Genomic DNA, 23,291 nt, shown 5'->3' with positions numbered 1-23,291 from the left:
CGCCAGGTCACGGCGGGAAATCTCGGGCAGTGAGTGACTCAGCCCCGCGAAGGCCCAAAACTGCGGGCGCGTGAGGTGTGCGGGGACTTGGGGTGGGGGTCCCGCGCCGGAAGTGGAGAGGGGCGACCGAGGAGACGCGAGGCGGAGAGGAAAGAGGGGAGCTGCGGTTCCGGGCGACCCTGTCCCCGCCGCGGCAACGGAAGAGAGGCTCCTCCAGGTGGTGGGGACTGGGCGGGGCGGGGCGCTGCGGCGGGGGCGGGGCGGCGGGACCCCACCTCCAGTCCTCTCTTGGCCGCTCCCGCCAGGCGCACCCAGACGCTCTTCTGCTCCAGCCCTCGTCGCCCGGTCATGGGTCTCGGGCGCGAGGCCACCCTGTCTGCGGCGTGACGGGCGGCTCAGGTGAGACCCGCGAGGACGGGGGAGGGTGGGCGCGGGGCCTGGGGAGGGCGCGGCACGTGCTGCGGGGCCCGGGCGCCGCCCCCTCCTCTCCTACCTCCTCCTCTTCCTCCCCTAGCCTGGGGGCCCCCAGAGGCCCGGCCTGCTGCCGCCTTCCTGACCGCCCCTTTTGTCCCACTCGGAACGGCCCGATCCCCCGCCTGCTTCGGGAGCGCTCGCGCCCAGAGCCCGCCGCCCAACTTGTGGGGCTGCCTCACTGCCCCCAATCTGATTGCCCGAGTCACTTCCATGTCCCAGCACCCACCTCCTGCAAGGTCCTAGCAGTGGCCCCACCCTGCGCACACACGCCCCCTGGGCTCCGCTCCCTGCACTGACCCCAACACCAAACTGACCCTCCCTTGCCTGCTTTCACAGCCCACACCCCTTTGTCTTGCCCTAACCGACCGCCCCCCCCCCCCCCCGCCACACACACACACACACACACAGATTGGTCACAGGTTGGCGCCGCGTGGGCAAATGAGTTTTGTTTTGATTCTTTAGGTTACAAACAAAACCACCCAGTCGTTTGATTTGGGAGATACCCTTCTAAGAGTCTTATTAGTAATTAAGCAACAACTGCCCCACCCCACCCCCGAACTCACAGACTTGCTTTTCCAGGCCACCCTGGCCCCTACCACTACCACTTTGCCCTCATGCATCTGAGTTTGAGACCCTTGCCCTTCCTGTCCTAATCCTCCCTCTGGCTGCTGCTCCCTTCTCTGTCCCTCCAACAAGGACCTTCTGTACTGACCTTTCCCTCTGTGCCCCCAGATGGTCACCATGGGCCAGTGCTACTACAATGAGACCATCGGCTTCTTCTACAACAACAGCGGCAAGGAGCTCAGCTCCCACTGGCGGCCCAAAGATGTGGTTGTGGTGGCACTGGGGCTGACTGTCAGCGTGCTGGTGCTGCTGACCAACCTGCTGGTCATCGCGGCCATCGCCTCCAACCGTCGCTTCCACCAGCCCATTTACTACCTGCTTGGCAACCTGGCCGCAGCTGACCTCTTTGCCGGTGTAGCCTACCTCTTCCTCATGTTCCATACAGGCCCGCGCACAGCCCGGCTCTCACTTCAGGGCTGGTTCTTGCGGCAGGGCCTGTTGGACACGAGCCTGACGGCGTCCGTGGCCACACTCCTGGCCATCGCTGTGGAGCGGCACCGCAGTGTGATGGCTGTGCAGCTGCACAGCCGCCTGCCCCGAGGCCGGGTCATCATGCTCATCGTGGGCGTGTGGGTGGCCGCGCTGGGCCTGGGGCTGCTGCCCGCCCACTCCTGGCACTGCCTCTGCGCCCTGGACCGCTGCTCGCGCATGGCCCCCCTGCTCAGCCGCTCCTACCTGGCCGTCTGGGCCCTGTCCAGCCTGCTCGTCTTCCTGCTCATGGTGGCTGTCTACACTCGCATCTTCTTCTATGTGAGGCGGCGGGTGCAGCGCATGGCAGAGCATGTCAGCTGCCACCCCCACTACCGTGAAACCACGCTCAGCCTGGTCAAGACTGTTGTCATCATCCTGGGTGAGTGGCACCCTACTTCCCAACTCCTGCGAGACTGATAGAGCATGATGGGAGGGGATGATCTGGGTGGGGAATGTACTCCAAGGAGGTGCTACCTGAGCAGAGGCAAGGCAAGAGTTCCAGGCAGAGGGAACAGAAGGTGACAGCCCCAAACAGGGCCAGCCCAGTGTCTCCAAAGAGGGGAGAAGGCCCACGTGACTGGTCCGCAGGAAGAGAAGGTCAGCACAGCCTCAAAAGGCACAGACAGGAGTCATATTTTGTTCTGAGTTCCATGGGAAGCCCTTAAGAGTTCTTAGCCAGGAGTAATGAGGTCTGGCGGTTGAATGTAGAATGGTCTGAGCAGGGGAGGTGCACACACCACCCCCAAGAAACAAAGAGCAACTCTTCCTAATCATTCCTTTTCCGCCACCGAGTAATCGGTCGGTCCCACAGTGACCTTTCCCCCAAAGAACAAATCTCTATGTAGAAATGTCCAGGGTCCTGTCCACCGTATACCAGTTAGGAAGGGCTTTCCTCTGGCAGACAATCAGAGAAAGGTTTCCCCTCTTAGCAGTTCTGCCCCATCATGCTGCAAAGGCAGCAAGACAGGCAGCTCTTCCCTACAAACTGCACAGCTGTCGCCCAAGCTCTGGAGACTCCTCCAGTTCTGAGCCATTGCATCAGCTGGCCCTGCTCACATCAGGCTCCATCCCGCAGGGGCGTTTGTGGTCTGCTGGACACCGGGCCAGGTGGTGCTGCTTCTGGATGGTCTGGGCTGCAAGTCCTGCAACGTCCTGGCTGTGGAGAAATATTTCCTACTCTTAGCCGAGGCCAACTCGCTGGTCAACGCCGTGGTGTACTCATGCCGAGATGCTGAGATGCGCCGCACCTTCCGCCACCTCCTCTGCTGTCTGTGCCTTCGCCGGTCCACCCACAAGTCTGTTCGCTACACATCCTCCACCCAGACAGGCCCTAGCACTCGCATCATGCTTCCTGAGAATGGCCATTCCCTGATGGACTCCACCCTTTAGCTAACCTTGGACTTCAGCAGGGTACAGCAAATGCCAGAGCTCTGCCCCTGGCCACTTGTGGGTGAGCCCGGCTCTACCCAATCTGCGGGCCAGACTTAAAGGCAGACCCTCAGTCTGGCTTGGCATGAAACCACTGCCAGCCCTACCCAGGCAGACAACTGTGCCTATCTCAGGGCCTGTAGGTTGGGGTCATCTAAGCACCTGGGAGAGAGTTGAACGGGGTGCAGGAATCTGGCCCTTCAGTCATCTCAGGTTGCAGGGCTTTTTAACGGACACTTTTCTGTTTTTACTGCACATGCCTGGCAAGCCCTGTGGACTGCTTCCTCGTCCACGGTGGCGTGGGTAATAAAGGTGGGAGAGATGAGGGCCCCCTCAGGCCACGCTGCCCAGTGCAACAGGGTAACAAGGATGGACCATGGGCGCCCCATCTGCCTGAGGCTGATTGTTTAGGCCACAGACTGAGGAGTGCTGAGCGTGAGCTGGGAAAGGTTTATGGCCTCTGGCAGCCTCCAGTGGTCTTGCCTATCCCCACAAGAGTTAAGGGGGTCTATAAGGAGGGGGTCTATAAAGAGTAAACCTTTCCGCTCCGAGGTCTCCAAAGCCTTTTCTGTTGTCAGCTTATCTGTCTGTCCCTATGTCCCAGAATTGTCCACCTCAGCTCAGGCTGAGCTGGGATCCTTCAACGTGGCATCTCCTGGGCCCTGTTCCCATTCCCCTTTGGTCTCTGCATGGCTGTTGCTCCGTCTCTCTTGTTGTTCCCTTTTGCCTCTGTCTCCTCCACCTCTTTCCCTGCCTTCATCTTGCCACCTGCCTCTCTGTCTCCGTTCTCTGGAGCCCAGAGTAGTCTGTGGCCTGTGTGAGGCTTCTCTCACCTGCCTGCCCCCTTGTCTGAGTCCAGATTGTTAATAGTCAGGTGTGTCCATCCCACTGTCCACTCCATCACCTACGTGCACACCTGTGGGCTTGGGGTAGTGGGGTCCATGGACCAGAATGCAGGATTTTAGAGTTGCCATTTCTCAAGCTTCTCTGATGTGCCTGGCACACTGATAAGCGTTTTAGGTGCATTATTTAATCACCACCTGCATCTTGTGGCATAGGTATTATATATATTTTCATGTGAGGACAGTGGCTCAGAGAGATCGAAATTTGGCCCGTGGTTACATAGTTTCAAAAGGGCACAGAGATACATCGAGGGACTAGAGAGGCCCCTGAGGAAAGGACTTCGGATTTCCACAAAGTCCGGAGTTGGTCACAAGCTCAGCCTGGCTTTCCCCACTTCACCCTGTGGTCTCAGATGTGCCAGGCCCATGATGAGTCCCCTCTCAGATACATAGAGGCGCTGTGCTAGACACGGCGTAAACCAGGCTCTGGATTCTCTCTGCTTACACACCTAGCCAGATTTTGAACCCAGGCCTCCCATCAGAGGCTGAATTCTTAAACTACTAAAGCGTGCATTGCCAAAGAACCAAAAATGTGTAGATCCTTCTACATTAACTGGGGCTGAGTTTCCCTTTGGGAAAATTCTCCCTGCCCTACAACAGCTCTGTGAGGAGGCAAGAACAAACTGGGGTGCCAGGTACTTCTCCAGGGTCCAAGGTAGGCAGTGTGGCTCCTTGAGCCTGGGGCCTGAATCTCAGAAGTGATGACCTAGGCCAGCACCCAGCCACGTGGATGGGGACATAGTCCTTGTCTCCAGGGAGCTCTAGGCCTTTTGGACAAAAGTATCACTTTGGGTGCCAAGGCAGCCAGCCGTTCCTATGGGGTGGGAACCCCTGATGGTCTCCAAAGGTAGCTCTGTTTCACCTGCTCTGAGCTGGCTGCTCTTGCATCAGCATCTTCCAGGTTCTAACCCACACTCTTCTGGTCTCCTTCGGGATCTTGTCCCATCAGTTTTTCCCTCTCTGTAGGTCTCTCCTCTCCACCAGGTGACTTAAGGTTTTTGTCTCAGATGGTCCCTGAAGCTCTCAACCCATCCCCCCACCACTGTTCTCTGAAGGATGCCAAAGTTACCCACTACTTTTCAGATTTCCTGTGTGGTGCTGCACTAGTGGCTGACCTTTTGTACAGGGTACCAGCTCTCCATAGTCCCCACATGTTCTAGTACTTCCTGTTACTGGGGCCAAGTGTCAGGTTTCCTTCATCAAGGAGCTTTCCAGGTTGTTCTTACACTAGTCTACATCATTCATTTCCATTCCCTTTGGAGTGCCCGAATCTAATCAGACCAGTTGGTGTTTGCATTTCCTCTCCAGCAGCAATGCGAAGAAGATGGGCCCTGTCCTGAAGGGTTCCCAGGAGGTTGAGGTCCCTTTATGAGCCTCGTCTGGGGTCTGTCCCCATTGCAAACAGGCTCTAGGAGGTCCCATGACTTTGGAGAAGTGATTTATGTCCGAGAATAAATCCTTTTCTCTCGCACAAGAATCCTCTGATGCCAGGAGTCCTAACAGCTAGAAACAAAGGCCTGTGAAGATTCGCTCTGATTTGGGGGTGCATCACAGGGTAGGTCCTCAGAAAGCATCCTTCACGTGCTAGCGGAATGCTGTAGAGCAAAAGAATGAATAAAGCAAGGTCACTCTTAATAAGCTGGACCTTGAAAGGTGAATAGAAGTGATTTCTGCAACTGAGAAAATCACTCAGTTTTGACCTTCCAACCACCATCACCACACGTACCTGTACCCCCTATGGAATATTAGAGGTGGGGGGAGGGGGAACTGGGAGGCCGGGAGCCCAAGTGACCCACCTGCTGGCACTGAGGCTGAGGGGAGCAGGGGTCTGGGGCTACGGGCTTCTGGAGATGAATGGGGGTAGGGGTGTTGATGGGGTTCTGAGAGGCTAGGGAGGGTCTGAGAAGCAAGGGGTGGCTTGGAGGAAGAGTGCAGTGCTCTGAGAAGTTAAGACTCTGAGATGTGTAGGTCCCTGAGGAGTGGGATGCTCTGAGACATGGGAGCCTATGAGGAAGACTGGGGTCTGGGGGGGGGATTGGCTCTAAGAAGTGAGGTCCCTGAGGAGTGGGGACTCTTGAGGAGATGTGCGGGCTCTGAGAAGGGAGCGCTCTAAGGACGTGTGCGGTGTAAAGTGTCTCAGAGTAGGAATGGTTGAGGGAGGTGGAGATGTGGGAGATGGGGTTTCTGAAGCAGAGCAAAGCCGGCCTTGCCCTCTCCGGCTGGAGGAGGGTAGGGGTAGAAAGCGCCGTTGCCTCAGCAACCCCCAACAGAGTCCTAGGCAGATAGCAGGGGCTTTTAGGGGCCTGCCTGTGGGCGAGGCACGGCGGCCCGCGCGGCGGCGGTTGGCTGACGGAGATAGTAGGGCGTGTCCCTGGGCGGGGCGCGGTTGCCTGGCTGGCGGCGGTTGGCCGTAGGCGGAGGGGGGCGGGGCCCGAGGGCGCGCGTGTTGCGCGCATAGACGGCGGCGGTTGGCTACGACGTCCGCGCGAGCTCTCCAGGCTCGGCTGCTCCTTGGTTGAGCGCCCGCCAGGCCTCGCCGCGCATGGACACCCTGTGCTGCCGCCCCGCTGACCCGCGCCGCTCACCACCCCGGCCCCCACCGGGCTCCGACACGGACGACGTCCTGCAGATCATGGCCATCACCGACCAGAGCCTGGACGAGGCGCAAGCCAGGTGCTGGCGCGGACCTGGCGGGGGCCACCCAAAGTCGCTTCAGTGAAGGGGGCGGGCCGAGGGGCCAGGGCCGGGGCGGCTGGGGCGTGAGGGGTGAGGAGGGTGCAGGGTGAGAGATGGGGTGGTGAGTCTGGGCGGAGAGGGAGAGGGCAGACCGGGGGCGGGGGGTTTGAGGAGAACTGAAGGGGGTTCTGAGGCCGAAGGGAATGGAACGGATTGAAAGGGGGTTATGGCGCTAAGCTGTGGGTGCTGGGTTTTAGGAGCTCATCTTGGGGTGAGAGGGATGGGTTTAAGGGGAGTTTGTGGATGGAGAGGTTTATGGTGAAAGGTGGTTTCAGGGTTTATGGATGTAAGGGGGAAGAGGAGTGTTGGGGGGGTGTGAGGGCTGAGAGATGGGTGCACACGGGATTTGTGAAGGATGGACAACTAAATGGTTCAGTGGTATGTATGAGGATGGGAAGTTCTGGGGGCAGGTAATGGAGAATGAGTTGTGGGAAATGGGACTCGGGAATGAAGAGATGGTGTGATTTGATTCGGGAAGCATCCAGAAAAAAGGTTAGTGGGGGAGCTGGAGGGGGACAGAGGACTCCCTTTTTTATTAATTTGGCGAATGTTTATTAGACACTATGTGCGGGGCACGGAGCTGGGTGCTGACGTCACTGATCTCAAGCTCATGGTTTGAGGGCGAGAAAGTAAGTAGCAAAACTAAGTATAAGTTGCGCTAAAAGCTGTAAGTAAAGAGATGGCAAGCTGTGGGAAGCCAGGAGAGGGCACAGCACCCTTAGAGGCCCGAAGGTGGGAAAGGGCAGGAAGAATGCAGAGCCAGGGACTGAAAGTCCCCAGTACAGCAGAGAGAGTCTGGAACCAGGATCACATGGGGCCAAGTTTCAGGAAAGGGTTTGGCTTTTATTTCAGTTGCAGTGGGAAAATCACAGTGGTTTTAAGACCACCTGTCCCACTTAACCTCCACCCACCGCTTGTCAGTGAGCCAGGATTGGTAAAATGTGCTTCGCAAGGCAGCCCATTGTGTTTGGGCCCTGCCTGAATTGTTAGAAGGTAGCAAAGCACAGAATGACATCCTTTTGGAGGATGAGGTCTTGTTGAATGGGACTTGTTTAAGGGTAAGGGATGGTCCCTGTGGATGGGACCAGGGTGTAGTGGTGTGGACTGTGCAGTGCCTAGAACCTTCTAGTGAGGAGGGGTTACAAAGCCAGGTGAACAGCAGCCCCAGGAAAGGAGGAGGCAAGTAAAAGGTGGATATGGCAGGCATTTATTCCTCAGACTTTCTTGCCTTTGCTTCTTGTGGAATGTCGACTCTTTCCACAGTTTCATGGCCTCTATCTGGAAAGTTAAGAGTGTCACACACACATAACCCCACCGCACACCACTGGAGCATTGTGCTAGGTGCTCCAGAAACCAAGATGGCTAAGATGTTCTCTGCCCTTTCAGAGCTCTTTCAGAAGAAAGATGTGTGGGAGACTAACTCATAAACAGTCATCATAATAGGAGTGTGCTGAGTAGAGGTAATTCCTGGCACAAAAGAGCTGGGCCGGGAGAGGGTGACCTTCTGTGATGCCTTCTCCGCTAAGCCAGTGTGAGAGCAAGGGCATTGTTGTACTTTTCCTTTGTATTCCCAGGGCTGTGCAGAATGCCTGGCACCTAGCGTTCAGTAAAGTTTTGTGGCACTTAGATTCTGGAAGGGTTGGTAGGAGCTAGGGAAGGGGGAAAACGGGCTCTTCACACCCAGGAACCACAGAAGCAGTGCTTTGGGTGCATGTGGAGCTACCTGTGTTCCTTCTGTTCTAGGCCAGGAGCTGCTTAAGGAGCGAACTCTGCTCAGATGTGGCCTTCCTCAGGCGTGTGTCACCCTGCACTGCCCCAAGGCTGCTACTTTTTTCTTGTAACAATCTCTTGAGATTCTAGACTCCCCTAGGTAGGCTTAGAATGGAATGCAGTCAGTCACCTCTTCTTGCTGTTCTCAAAGAGAGTCGCTTTTCTTTTAAGGCTAAGAAACTGAACAGGGGGTCATTACACTTGCCTTACAACGTAGCTGTTAGGTAGCTGATTCCTGGTTTCTTCCTGAGGTAGAAAGATCCCCGGAGCTTTTATTTTGAGACTTTGGAAGCTTCACATCTGCCCCACTCCTTGCATAGCCTTTAGATAAATTCAAGGCCCTAAAAGTCACCCAAGTCCAGACACCAGTCTTCAGTCCTCAAGTGGGCGGGCCACTTACTCCACTCTGGAGAAAACACAGCTTGGGTGGGTCTTTTCCTCATAGTAAACCTTGCTGCCTGGTAGATTATCAGCTTGGGCAGGGAAGCAGATTGTGTCTTTCCTGATCAGCCAACTGGGTGAGGCCTTTGGCTTCCCTGGCCTTTGGCTTCACTTCAACTGGTGAGGTCTTTCTGACCCTGCCCTCTCTCTGAAACAAGAGAGAACGGTTTCATCTCTGTGCGCTGCCAACCTCTTAAGAGCCCCTGGAGTCAATTTAGCTCAGCTGGCTAGCAAGAAAAGAATTTTTCATCTCAGATTTGAGGCCTTCTCAACCTGCTTTGTCACCACGTGCTTAAAGAAGGGAAGCACACCTACTCTCCTTAAACCTGGATTCCTTCTTACACCTTTCTACGTTATTAGGAAGGCAGCTCCACATACTTGGGTGTAATTCATTTTGTTATTATAGCTGAATAGTCTTCAAATAGTGAACTGTGTATTGTTCTTCCTTCTGGCTACACAGATAGTAGAGGGACACTGGGGAGTTTGGAATGCACTGTCTTGGTTGAAATTCAGCCCACGTCAGCTGGAAATTTCCTGTGTGATAGGTAACTAGTCTTCTTGAATGATCTTCTGAACTTCTTTGGTGACACCCTGAGCTTTTCCTAGAGAGGGACAGTTTTTGTGTTTTCTGAGTTGGATCTTTCACTGATCACGTTCTCATTCATTTCTTATATGGGACCGGGAAGGCAGGAAATTTTCTCTTGTTTGCCAAGGATTTTCTGAGTATGTCACTCTTATCATGTATAGCCTTAGTTTTTATAATAATAAATTTTACAACATGTTGAAGTTTACGTAGATTTGTTTCCTTTGCTTCTTTTGAATACCTTTATGAAGTGTTTATAAGGTTATCAGACTAGGGTTGAGGGCTCCTCTGTCAGGACTCTCAGGTTCCAAAGTTCTTCCCCCTCCTAGAGTTGTTAACCAGTGTTTGAATCATCGACCCCTTTGAAAATCTGGTGCAATCTCTGGGTCCCCTCCTAACCATGCCCCCTGACAGTGTGCTTGTGTACCACACCTTTGAGAATCCTCAGGCCTCAGGTGTCCTGGGGCCTGGAAGCTGCCCTTCGTTAGTGGTGGACTCACTTTTTTGTCTAGTAGTGAGATTCCTAACAAGTCAGTGTGAAAACTCAAGAGCTGGGAAGGCTGAGGGGTGAGTTTTGAAAACCTGATTTTAAAAGGAAGCAGAATGGTCAACAGTGTCGTCCTGGAGACCTGGGCTCCAGACCTGATGATCTGGAAGAGGCAGCTGAAGAGGACTGGCCCTTCAAATCATTCTGCATGTTGGAACGACAGGTGGGTTGTGCTGCCAGATTGGCAGATTTAGCTGTTGTGGTCAGTTCTTGACCTTTTGCTTGCAAGGGCATGAAGATGCTCTAGAGAGCTACACTGTCCAAGGAGGTAGCCACTTGCCATATGTCTCTGTAAATTAAAATGAATCAAAATAAACATTCAGGGGACTTCCCTGGTGGTGCAGTGGTTAAGAATCTGCCTGCCAATGCAGAGGACACGGGTTTGATCTCTGGTCCAGGAAGATCCCACATGCTGCAGAGCAACTAAGACTATAGCCACAACTACTGAGCCTGCGCTCTAGAGCCTGCGAGCCACAACTACTGAAGCCCACATGCCCTAGATCCTGCACACCGCAATAACTGAGCCCATGCACCGCTACTGAAGCCCGTGCTCTCTAGGGCCACTTGCCTCAACTACTGAGCCCACGTGCTGCAACTACTGAAGCCCGCACGCCTAGAGCCTGTGCTCCGCAGCTAAAGAAGTCACAGCGGGCTTCCCTGGTGGCGCAGTGGTTGGGAGTCCGCCTGCCAATGCGGGGGATGCGGGTTCGTGCCCCGGTCCGGGAGGATCCCGCATGCCGCGGAGTGGCTGGGTCCGTCAGCCATGGCCGCTGACCCTGCGTGTCCGGAGCTTATGCTCCACAATGGGATAGGCCACAACAGTGACAGGCCCGCGTACTGCAAAAAAAAAAAAAAAGAAAGAAGTCACAGCAGTGAGAAGCCCGCTCACCAAAACGAAGAGCAGCCCCTGTTCACCACAACTAGAGAAAGCCCGCGTGCAGCAACAAAGACCCAACGCAACCACAAATTAATTAATTAATTAAATTAAACATTCAGGGACTTCCCTGGTGGTCCAGTGGGTAAGACTCTGCACTCCCAATGCAGGGGGCCCGGGTTCAATCCCTGGTCGGGGAACTAGATCCTGCATGCATGGTGCAACTAAGAAGTCCACTTTCCACAACTAAAGATCCTGCATGCCACAACGAAGATCCTGCATGCCGCAGCTAAGACGGGTCAAACTAAGACATAGCCTAAATAAATAAATAAATAAATGTTTTTTAAAAATAAAATTAAATCAAACATTTCATTCCTCAGTCACACTAGCTACCTCTCAAGTGCTCAGGAGCCATGTGACTACCATCTTAATGCAGGTAGAGAACATTTCCATCATTGCAGAAAATTCTGGACAGCAGTGTTCTAGAGCAATGCTTCTCTTAGCTGGACCTGCAGCAGATCTCTGCAGAAATCTTATTGCACAGGTTCTGATGTAGCAGGTCTCAGTGGGGCCCAAGAGTCCACATTTCTAACCACCTCCCAAGGGTGCCAATGCCGCTGATCTCAGACCACACTTGGAGAGGTCAGACTCTCAAGAGTGGAGATGATAGCGTGTCATTTATTTCAATTTTCATGAATCATTTTACCTAGTAGATGGTTAATCTGACAAATGGAAATTATTTTTGAGCCTAAGTTGTGTTTGTGGGCATAAGAGATTTTAAATTAATCACAAGGGTCACATATTAGCATTGTTTTGTCTATTTAATATAGAAAGAAAATTAGAAATGAACAAATAAAAATCAGAAAACAGTTGATTTTTTTTTCTCTAGATGAAACATTTGATCTGGGGCCATGGGACCTTGTTGTTTCAGGGTCTGTTTACATTTTCAGTCTAAGGAAATCAAGTTTTAGAAGTCCCAGGGTTGTTTCTATATTTCCTTTACATGGTCTATAAAACCATAGCTCAACTTTGCGTTAGTTTGTAGAACTTGAGTGTAATAGAAAATGATCATTGGGGAATGGTAATAGGGTCTTTAGGGCAAAAAAACTTTACATATAACGAATAAAAATATGATGGAGAATGGTCACTATTATACATGTGTTAAGAGTAAGCTATATGGCATATGCGGTGGTGAACCTGAAACTAAAAAGAGTATATTTAGAGGTTGGCCTTTGGGCAACATAACAGATATTGTAATTAGGGCCTCCATAGCTTTCCTTAGGAAGAAAAGATTTCTCTGAACTTTTTTTAAATTTGATTTTTACATATATGACTTGTTAGGTATTTTCTACTCGTCAAAATTTGCATGACTTTCTTCATTCCTCCAGTATTTCTGCAGACTTTACCTGGAATATGGATTAAATTCCGAATATTAAAAGGAGATGATGACATAAGTTTGACTATCCTTAAAACTTACTCAAATGGCAAGGTATGTACTGTCAAGTGAATGGTGTGCCCCTCGTCTTGGTACCTCTGGGATACTAAATATGGAAACACAGACCTCTAGAAGTATGTACATTAATGCATGTCAGAAAGCATTGAGCTTTCAGCACGCCCATCAAAGAATGCAAGGGGTCAGAAGAGGAATTTATGGTTTGGAATTTCCTAAAGCCAGATAGCATTAGCATGAGAGGATCTATTAGTCCAAAGCCGGGAAGTAAAATTTCAGAGCTGAAATTTTCTTTTTCATCGCCCTTAAGGAGGTTCTGTAGATAGCAGTCAACTTGGTGCCTGGCAGTCTGTGTTCTTAGACTGCTTGCAGGTTTTAGCTCTGCTCCTGGGTTAACATGCTTAGCTTGGCTTTGTCTAGTGCCAAAGGAAACTCTTGCTGTCCTTGGTGTGCTTTTCCTAAGAGTTGGATTTTGTTGGATTTTATTTTATTTTATTTTATTTTACTTTTTGCTGCATTGGGTCTTCATTACTGCATGCGGGCTTTCTCTAGTTGCATTGAGCGGGGACTACTCTTCATTGCGGTGCGCAGTCTTCTCATTGCAGTGGCTTCTCTTGCAGAGCACAGGCTTTAGGCACGTGGGCTTCAGTAGTTGTGGCACGCGGGCTCAGCATTGTGGCTCACAGGCTTAGTTGCTCCGCAGCATGTGGGATCTTCCCAGACCAGGGATTGAACCCATCTCCCCTGCATTGGCAGGCAGATTCTTAACCACTGCGCCACCAGGGTAGTCCCGATTTTGTTGGTTTTAAAACAATTTCCTGAAGCTATCTAGGATCAGAGCAAAATCCCTTTTTTTTGCTATGCACGGGCCTCTCACTCTTGTGGCCTCTCCCATTGTGGAGCACAGACTCCGGACGCACAGGCTCAGCGGCCATGGCTCATGGGCCCAGCCGCTCCACAGCATGTGGGATCTTCCCGGACCAGGGCACGAACCCGTGTCCCCTACATTGGCAGGTGGACTCTCAACCACTGTGCCACCAGGGAAGCCCAAAATCCCTTTTGATTGTCTCTCTTGTCATGATGCACTATTAAACCCCTTAATATTTTCCCTTCATTCCTAGAGTGGATGAGTGCCCCGTGTGGGCTCGGCCCTAGAACCGAGACCAAAAAGAGGGGCCCCCAGCCGAGCCCTGTGTGCTTCTGGCTTCTGCTCCCTTCTTTGGCTGTGGAACCTAGCAGTTCTCACCCTAGTTTTTGATTCCCCACTTGCCCCACTTAAGTCTAGAGACGTTAGAGCTCTGCTTTCAAACTCTTCATTTCTACTCTGCTAGTGTCACATCTCTAGCCTCTACCTTTCCTTCAGTTCAGTTCAACAAATCTTTGCTCAGTTAGTGTGCCAAGTATGGTGCTGGCCTGGAATTTCTGAAATGAGTAAGTTGAGGCCTTCATCATGTCCGGGCCAGGCGTGATAAATGCTTTAAACGGAAGAAAGGAGGGAGTAAGAAATCCAGGCTAGGACAGGCCAACCCATTAGAGTCTTGGACTAGACAGAGGAGTAGGACTTCCCCAAGTTCGGAGGGGGGAGAAGGTCAGCAGGACTCTGGTGAAGAGCCTCGAATGCCTTGCTAAGTGGTTTGTGTTTTTTGGAGCAGGCAGTGAGAAGCCATTTCACCTTTTGCTCAGGAGAGATTTTCATCTCTCTGTGGTTTTGAGTAAGAAATTTAACAATAGTGTTGATTGTGACCAATCCATGGGCAGATTAGGAAATAAGGACATCATAATGAGATTTTCACAGACTTAAATTTATTCCATTTAAAGGTTGCATTTCATTCAAGTCCTGCAGAGTTTTTCTTGTGTTGTATTAAATAACTATCCTCGTTTCCTGTTGCCAAAACTGCCTCCTGATCCAAGGCTTCATTTTGCTAAAATAACTAATAATTTTTATGGTTGAATTTGGGTATCAGTACGTATTCTCAACCCCCATTTACTTAGCTGTTTTTGTTTCATTGTTTGTAGGTTTGCTTTTAGAATGACTCTACAGATGACTGATGTTACCCACAACAGTTTGATTCTTCCCAGTTTTACTTTTACAAAGAAGCTTATTTTAAAATGCCAGGGCGTCTGTCTCCTGGGCTGCATTCCTTTCTGGAGCTTGGCATCCTCTGTGAATTTCTAGGTTTTCCATCAAGATTTGATTTCCTCAGGGTAGGAAACATGTCTTCTAATTTTTGTTCTTTACCTAGGTCTGTCTCCAGGAGGTGACTGGATTTGTCAGCTAAAACAATCCTTCTAGAAATGAGAATAATTAAGGGGATTTGATTTCATCTTTTGTTGAGGTATTAGAATCATTGCCACTCTCAGGGAAGCTTTTTCAAGAAGTATCTTATTCTAAAGGATAAGATCTCTGAATATATCTCTAAATCAAATTCCTCAGTAATTTAAAATGATACCTTGCTCAGGAAATAAGTCAGATAGAAAAAGACAAATAGTGTATGTTTTCACTGATACGTGAAATCTAAAAAATGAAACAAGCAAACAAACAAAAGAAATCTCTCGCAGATCCAGAGAACAAACTAGTGGTTGCCAGAGGGGAGAGGGCTGGGGGAGAGGCTAAATAGGTGAAGGGGCTTAAAAGGTACAAACTACTAGGTATAAAATAAGTAAGTTACAAGGATGTAATGTACAGCACAGGGAATATAGTCAATGTTTTATAATAACTTTGTTTGGAGTATAAGCTATACAAATATTGAATTACTATGGTGTACACCTGAAACTAATGTAACGTAAGTCAACTATACTTCAGTAAAAAATAAGTAAATAAATAAATACCTCCAAAATAAATAAATATAATAAAATAATACCTTGTTCAGGAAAGCAGATTTTTCCATAATTTGGAAAAGTAAATTACAGCTAAAATTAGAAGCTACAGTACACAGTTAGTAGAAGCCAGGATGTGACTTACGTTCTATTCATTCCCACATTCCTTTCTCCTTATACAGTGACCGGTATATACTAGTGCCTCAATAAATGTTTGTCCTATAAATATTGAATAAGTGGGGTTGGAGGATGATAAAGCTGTGTGCTTTCATTTTCTGGCATGATTCTATGTGACTCTCAATAGTTTTGTTACAGATTGGTTTTGTTTAGCATTGGTTTTAAAAGGATATTCGCAGATTTGTTTTTTAATTTAGATTATCCTCGGAAGTTTCTTTTATTTATTTAAAAGATTTATGATTTCTCATTCATTGGAATTTTGCTTCTTCATAAACATTAACATTTTGTTTTGTTTTAATGTAGATACTTGGTTGCATAGAACATGTCAGGTACTTGCTAAAGGTGCGAGCACAGACCTTCTTTTTCTCCCCACAGTCCCCATTCACTGCCTTACAATCTGTTCAGTTATCTCAGCTATCTGTCACTATGTAACAAATTACCACAAACCTAACAGCTTAAAACAGTTAAAACTGATCTCAGTTTCCACAGGCAGGAATCTGGGCACAGCTGAGCTGGGTCCTCTGCTCAGGGTCTCACAAGGCTTCGGTCAAGGTGTTGGCTGATCTGTGTTCCTATCTGAAGCTCAGGATCATCTTCCAGTCTCGTAGGGTTGTTGGCAGAACCCTTGCTTGCAGTTGCAGGACTGAAGTTCTTGTTTTCTTGCTGGCTGTCAGCTGGGGGTCTGCTCTCAGCTTCAAGAGGCTGCCTGCGGTTCCCCATTACCGACCCTCTTACAACATGGCAGCTGGCTTCAAGGCCAGCAGGTGACATTCCCCAGTCCACTAAGGTGGAGTCATAATGTAACATAACCACGGGCGAGACTATATACCATCACTTTTGCCAGACTATATACCATCACTTTTGCCACTTTGCAAGTCACAGATTCTGCCCAATCTCAAGGAGACAGGATTATACTCAGTGGGGGTCACCTTAGGATATGTCTGTCACAGAAATTAGTTCATCCCCTTTGATGAATGAGGTAGTCTGTCGTACTTTATGTAATCACTGATGGTTTGCTGTCAGCCGCTTGATCACCTCTAGGCCAAGAACATGCTTAAAGGTTAGACATTTGTTTACTTTTCATAATAAACCACAAAAACATTCTGTGAAGTTACTTTGTATTCATTCAAAGGTGCTTTATACTGTATCGAAAGTAAGATGTTTTATAAGCAGGAAGCTGACCTGGGAATAATCATCCTAGAATCCCCTTTAAGAAGCAGAGCAGCCGACTTCATTCTCTTTCCTTGTATTCTTTTTTAAATTTATTTCTTTATTTATTATTTATTTTTGGTTGCATTGGGTCTTTGTTGCTTCGCATGGGCTTTCTCTAGTTGCGGTGAGTGGGTGGCTACTCTTTGTTGCAGTGCACAGGCTTCTCACTGCCGTGGCTTCTCTTGCTGAGGAGCACGGGCTCTAGGCACGTGGGCTTCAGTAGTTGTGGCACACGAGCTCAGTAGTTGTGGCTGGCGGGTTTAGTTGCTCCGCAGCATGTGGGATCTTCCTGGACCAGGGCTCGAACCCGTGACCCCTGCATTGGCAGGTGGATTCTTAACCACTGTGCCACCAGGGAAGCGGGGCGGGGGTGTGGGGGTGTGTGGGGTGTGTGTAGGCATGTTGACTGGTGCTGAGAGTTAGATAAAAGAGGTATTGGGAGTGTGGCCTTTGGATTTGAGTTTGCATATGAAAGGCACGCTCTCAGGCAAGTTGTTTGCTATATCTGGATTTAGTTAGCCCTGGGAAGGGCAGTCTCTCCCGGCCCCAGGATGTCAAAGCATCATAAAAGATAGAAAATTTTAAACATGATTAATACACACCCTTTCTTTTAGCACTTGCTACATTTCTTTACTTTCTTTTGGGATCAAGTGTCAAAGAGTTTGTGGTTGCTACTTCCACTTCCTCTCCCATCTCCACCCACCTTCTCCCAACCTTCTCACTCTGCTGAGTCACCAGTGACCTCCATGTTGCTAAATCCAAGGTCTCTTCTCCCACTTCACCTCTCAGAAGCATTTCTCACAGATTACTCTTCTCTCTTTGAAACTGTTTTTGGTCCCTCCCCACTGGCAGTTTGGGTCCCAGTCTCTTCTGCAGGATTTTCTCATCTGCTTGACCTCTACACGTACAGATGCCTAAGGCTGGGGCCTGGGCCGCTCTCTGTCTACATTGTCCTATAGTGATTCCCTCAAGTCTTGTGGCTTAAAGTGCCATCTCTATGCCCAGGACTCCATCTTTGTATTGTTTATCTCCAGCCTTGAGTCCATGTCCATGTGCCAGCTGCCTACCTGATACCTCCTCTTGGGTAGCTCATAGGGATCTCAGGTGAAACCTGATCAAAGTACAACCCTCCTTTCCAGACCCTCCTCCCCCAAACCTGCTGCCCTCCAGTCTGCCCTGTTGAAGTTGATGATATTTCCATCCATCCAGTTGCTCAGACCTAAAGCTAGTAGTTATCCTAGAACCTCCTCTTTCCCTAAAACCCTACACCAGTTTATCAGGAGGTCCTGTTGATTCTGTTCCCCAAACCAAAGATCTATCTACTTTTTATGTCTACTACCATAACTCTAAGCCAACAGCATTTCTGGACTATTCCAGCTGTGATAGCCTCCAGATTGGTATCCTTGGCTCCATATTTGCCTTCCAGCCCAGTCTCCAGAGAGCAGCCACAGTGATCTTTTTAAAATGCAGTTTGGGCTGAGAGGCCCGCGGGAGCGGCGGAGATGCCGCCTGATGGCATTGAAACGAATGGGAATTGTAAGCTACTATGAGAAAATCCGTACCTTTGCTGTAGCAATAGTAGGTGTTGGTGGAGTTGGCAGTGTGACTGCTGAAATGCTGACAAGATGTGGCATTGGTAAGTTGCTACTCTTTGACTATGACACGGTAGAACTGGCCAATATGAATAGACTTTTCTTCCAACCTCATCAAGCAGGGTTAAGTAAAGTTCAAGCAGCAGAACATACTTTGAGGAACATTAATCCTGATGTTCTTTTCGAAGTACACAACTACAATGTAACCACAGTAGAAAACTTGCAACGTTTCATGAATAGAATAAGCAATGGTGGATTAGAAGAAGGAAAACCTGTTGACCTAGTTCTTAGCTGTGTGGACAATTTTGAAGCTCGATCATTTGAAATGCTACGGTTCTGTCCTTTCATAAGAGGGTTTTTCAACAGACCTGGCAGACTCAGTATAGAGGATCATTACTCTCATGCACAGAATGACTCTTCTCCTTCTCACCTGCTCCTCTGTCACCTCTCTTTCAGAAAGCATGCTCTGAATTGTCATCAGATGAAGCCTGCTCTCTTCAGTGTGCCCTGTGAGATCAAGGAAAAGGCAGGTAGGCCGCTGAGAAGACACTTCTTGTGTGGCATCAGGACCACAACAACCTCGCACCTCTGGTCCTGGCTCAGCCCTAACGTGCGTCGTGGACCATCTTGCTCGTCACATCCCTCTCTGGCAGCGATGGTTCAGTTGGTACATTTCTGCTTTGTCAGAGCCCTGCTTTCCGGTGTATCACACTCATTTATTTTGCAGTTTGTAACTAGAGAAATACTGTTGCCAGTGAGTAATAAGCAGCTGCATTCTAGGTGCAAGACCTCAGAGCCATTGTGGCATTCAGTTGTTTTACAAAAGGATCTGAGATGACAGAATTAGGAAAGTAGAATCATAATCAAAATCTAGCCTGCACTCTAGAGCCCGTGAGCCACAACTACTGAAGCCCTCGCGCCTAGAGCCCGTGCTCCACAACAAGAGAAGCCACTGCAATGAGAAGCCCGTGCACCGTAATGAAGAGTAGCCCCTACTCGCTGCAACTAGAGAAAGCCCACGCGCAGCAACAAAGACCCAACGCGGCCAAAAATTATTCAATTAATTAATTTTTTAAAAAGAAGGAAGAAAAATTAGTACAGAGAGTATACCCTTCTCCCAGCTTCTTCTAATGGCAACACCTTCAGAACCATAGTGCAGTGATTAAACCAGGAAATTGATGTTGGTACAATGCTCTGTAACTGAGCAACAAGTCCCATTTGAATTTCCCCAGGTTTTGTCCTAAATGCCCTTTTTCTGGTCCAGGATCCCACACTGCATTTAGTCATCGTGTCTCCTTAGTCACCACCAATCTATGAAGTTTCTTCCATTGTTCCTCATCATCCGTGGCTTTCATACTTTTGCTGAGACCTGCTCAGTTATTTTATAGAGTCCCTCAGTGTGGTTCGTCTGTTGTTTCTTCATAATTAGACTGAGGTTGTGCATCTGTGGCAGGAATCGCACAGAAGCAACGTTGTGTCCTCAGTGCATCGTGTCGGAGGTATGTGCTGTCAGTAAGTCCTATCACTGATAGGACCACTGACCTTGATCACTTGGTCAAGGTTAATAGCAATTTGAAGATGGTTTACAAGAGAAGCCACAAATATGGTGAAGACATCATTTAAACCAAAATCATCAGAGAAGGGTTGTCACTTGATTTTTTAGAGTGAGTTGGTGTCTCTCTTTTTGTTTTTGGCTGCATTGGGTCTTTGTTGCTGTGGCGGGCTTTCTCTAGTTGCAGCGAGCGGGGGCTACTCTTCATTGTGGTGTGCGGGCTTCTCATTGCAGTGGCTTCTCTTGTTGTGGAGCACGGGCTCTAGGCATGAGGGCTTCAGTAGTTGTGGCACGCGGGCTCAGTAGTTGTGGCTCACGGGCTCTAGAGCGCAGGCTCAGTAGTTGTGGCTCACGGGCTTACTTGCCCCGCGGCATGTGGGATCTTCCCGGACCAGGGCTCAAACCCGTGTTCCCTGCATTGACAGGCGGATTCTTAACCACTGCTCCACCAGGGAAGTCCAGAGTGAGTTGGTCTCTTGAGATCAATTATTTGAATGTCGTGTGTCACTTTGGAGCGTAGCACTTGAGTATGCTGGGGCTTGTGGAAAGCACGTATGTGGTACAAAAGTATGTTTATTTCTGAACACGGTTTTGGTGCAAGATTGACGTGTACTTGACATGGACGGTGGCAGAGAGCAGTGAAAGGGTCTGAATTCCGCTTTACCTCTGGCTCCATGACCCTGGCATGTGACTGAAACTTCCTCTGTCCCCAGTCCTTCTCTGTGACCTGGGGACAGTGACAACACTTAGCTCACGGTTACTGAAGACTGTGTGAGTTCTTACATATAAGGCTATGGGTGTGGTGCCAGCCTCCAGTAGTTATCTGGTGACTGAAAGAGAAATTCAATTTTAAACCTACATTTGTTTCACCCAAATGCTGTAAGGACGTGATATTTCCCCACACACACAGTTGGAACATTTTTTATTGTGATAAAACATACATAACATAAAATTTACCACTTTACCATTTTTAAGTGTACAGTTCAGTGGCATTAAGTACATTTACATCATTGTGCAACCGTCACCACCATCCATCTCCAGAACTTTTTCATCTTCCTAAACTGAACACTAACTCCCCATTCCCCACTCCCCTGGCCTCTGGTAGCCACCATCCTACTTTCTGTCTTTATGAATTTGATTGCTCTAAGTACCTCATATAAGTGGAATTATACAATATTTGTCCATTTGTGACTGGCTTATTTCACTTAATATAATGTTTTCAAGGTTCACCCATGTTGTGGCATGTATCAGAATTTGCTTCTTTTTTATGACTGAATAATATTCCATCATATAGATGGACCACATTTTGTTTATCCATTCATTGTGGGACATTTGGTTGTTTCCACTTTTTGGCTATTGTGAATAATGATGCTAATAGCTACCCAAATATCTGTTTGAGACCTTGCTTTCAGTTATTTGGGGTATATACGCAGGAGTGGAATTGCTGGATCACATGGTAATTGTATATTTAAGAACTGCCAGACTGTTTTCCACAGCAGCTGCACTATTTTACATTCTAACCAGCAGTGCACAAGGGTTCCAATTTCTCCACATCTTCTCCAACACTTGTTATTTTCTGCGTTTGTTTTGTTTTGTTTTTATAATAGCCATCCCGTTGGTTGCGAAGTGGTATCCCATTGTAGTGGACATGATATCCTTTTACACTTGTTTGTATTTGAAAGACTCTGTTTGATGACAGCAGATTTTGGGAATCATATTATTTCAAAGGAATATCTCATTGTGGATCTTCATGGTGTCACTCCTTAACCCAGGTAGAAGTCAACATTTTATCTGTTATCTTTCCCACCACTTTCCTTTCTCATAAGAGCCAGCATGGGGTATATTTCTGTTCTAATTCTTTTACCCTCTATGCACTCTGTAACCCAAAAGCTTATATCCCATTTGGTTTACAAAGCCACTGTAGTTTGAGTGGTCTATGTCTGTTCTCATAGGTTTGTTTGTGTGTGTTTAACTTTTTATTTTGAAACAATCACAGATTCACATAAATGTTCCAAGAACACGCAAATACATTTTCTCCCCGAACTATTAGAGAGTAAGTTGCTGCCACGATGCCCCGTGACCCCTGCGCACTTGAGTGCGTTTCCAACAAACGGGGACAGTCTCCTTTTTACCCACAGGACAACTGTCACGGTCAGGAAGGGAACACTGATACCCCACCCACCATGGAATCCGCAGATCTCATTCAGGCTCTGTCAGTTGTCCCAATAATGTCCTTTATAGAAAAGGACAAAAAGGTCAAAATCTTGTTGCGTTTAGTTATCACATCTCTTCGGTCTTGTTTCATCTGTGACAAGCCCCTGTCTTTCCCTGACTTTCATGACCTTGACCATCTGGAAGATCACAGGCAAGTCCCTCCATCTGGGTTTATCTGGTGTTTCCTCATGATTAGATTTCTGCTACACATCCTCAAAATGAAGCAACGCCTCGTCTCACACAGAGGCTGCTCAGTGGTGCCCACATTTGCTCTGTCCCCTATTGATGACTTGAACTTTGATCACTCAAGTGAGATAGTGTCTGCCAGACTCCTCCTTTTTAAAGTTGCTCCTTTTCCCTTTGTAATAAGTATTCTGTAGGAGTTACTCTGAGACTATCCCTCATTCAATTTCCCTTTTATTCATTTTCGTATTTTGTGTCAGTATAGATTCATGGAATGCATGGAGTCTTATTTTATCACAGTTACTATTATCACTCATTTCGACGCTCAAATTGTCCCCGCGTTGGCTAGCGTGAGACCCTTGAAGCTGGCTCATGTCCTTCTGACATGTCTCCATCAGCCTCTGAGCATTCCCTTCCTTGCTGCCATAACATGTTCCAGGCTCGTATTCTCCCCTCTGCTGCCGGCCCGGGGTCAGCCATTTCTCCAGGAGCCCTGGCTCCACTTAGAGTAGTTCTTGGTCCCGGGTATGCTCGTTACTACTGAGGTGGTACTGCTCTGGTCACTCTCAGGGCACAGAGCTCAGGAGTATTTGCGGGCGATGCATATATATGTGTACACAGACTCATTCATGTCTGTTTTTACTGTATCTGCATATATTGAAAACCATGAGCTCATTTCAGTATCTTTTTTTTTGGCTGCATCAGGCAGCTTATGGGATCTTAGTTCCCCAACCAGTGGTCAAACCCGGGCGCCGGCAGCGAAAGGGCCGAGTCCTAACCACTGGACGGCCAGGGAATTCCCTCATTTCAGTGTCTTTAATTCTGGTTCAGCACCACAGGGTTCATTCTATTTTTCTCTCTCTCTAGATTGGTAACTCCTTTCTCTGACAATAAGAACCCTGCTCCCATCATCCTCAGTACTTCTACTTATTTAATCAGTCGTTCCCTACCCCCCTCACGTGCATCCCTTTTCACCACCTCAGCCCCTGACCCGGGTCCCCCACCAGCTCCCACTGGCTGCCCTCCTCGCTTCCCTTAGGCTCCAACGCCCAGAGCCAGGTCACCCTCTGCGGACGGCCCCTTGCCCTGTAGGTCCCACACTAGGCTCCTGCTCAGGTGCCTCTCACAGGTGTTTGAATGTCTAATGGCCTGTCTTGTCTGTTCCTTAATTAAATTATGGGGAGCAGATATTATGACTTCTAGTAAACAAGGTTGGGCTTTTTGGGGGTTTAAACAAGTTTGCC

The 23,291-nt window shown here is 49.0% G+C and overlaps 2 protein-coding genes across 6 annotated transcripts in view; both read left to right on the top strand.

The window, feature by feature from the left end:
* The first annotated feature begins 305 nt into the window (after positions 1 to 305).
* Positions 306 to 2,958, top strand: LPAR2 (lysophosphatidic acid receptor 2). Its single transcript, XM_030879996.2, has 3 exons — positions 306 to 399; positions 1,207 to 1,948; positions 2,645 to 2,958. Exons 2-3 carry the CDS (start codon positions 1,207 to 1,209, stop codon positions 2,956 to 2,958), a joined length of 1,056 nt encoding a protein of 351 aa, XP_030735856.1. The 5' UTR covers positions 306 to 399.
* A 3,382-nt stretch (positions 2,959 to 6,340) lies between these two features.
* PBX4 (PBX homeobox 4) overlaps positions 6,341 to 23,291 on the top strand; it is a 38,249-nt gene continuing 21,298 nt past the window's right edge. For 4 of the 5 annotated variants that reach the window (XM_060296958.1, XM_060296956.1, XM_060296955.1 and 1 more), the window contains exons 1-2: positions 6,341 to 6,572; positions 18,555 to 18,628. In XM_060296958.1, coding sequence (XP_060152941.1) covers positions 6,442 to 6,572; positions 18,555 to 18,628 — 205 coding nt within the window. In that variant the 5' untranslated portion in view covers positions 6,341 to 6,441. Of the gene's footprint in view, positions 6,573 to 10,002; positions 10,140 to 12,238; positions 12,340 to 18,554; positions 18,629 to 23,291 lie in introns of those variants that run through there. The other variant, XM_060296957.1, reaches the window with a different exon arrangement.

The sequence above is a fragment of the Globicephala melas genome, chromosome 3 (genome assembly GCF_963455315.2).
Source record: "Globicephala melas chromosome 3, mGloMel1.2, whole genome shotgun sequence".
In the NCBI taxonomy this organism is placed as follows: domain Eukaryota; kingdom Metazoa; phylum Chordata; class Mammalia; order Artiodactyla; family Delphinidae; genus Globicephala; species Globicephala melas.
Note: the sequence above shows the minus strand (reverse complement) of the source record. Positions and strands in the feature narration are given on the sequence as shown.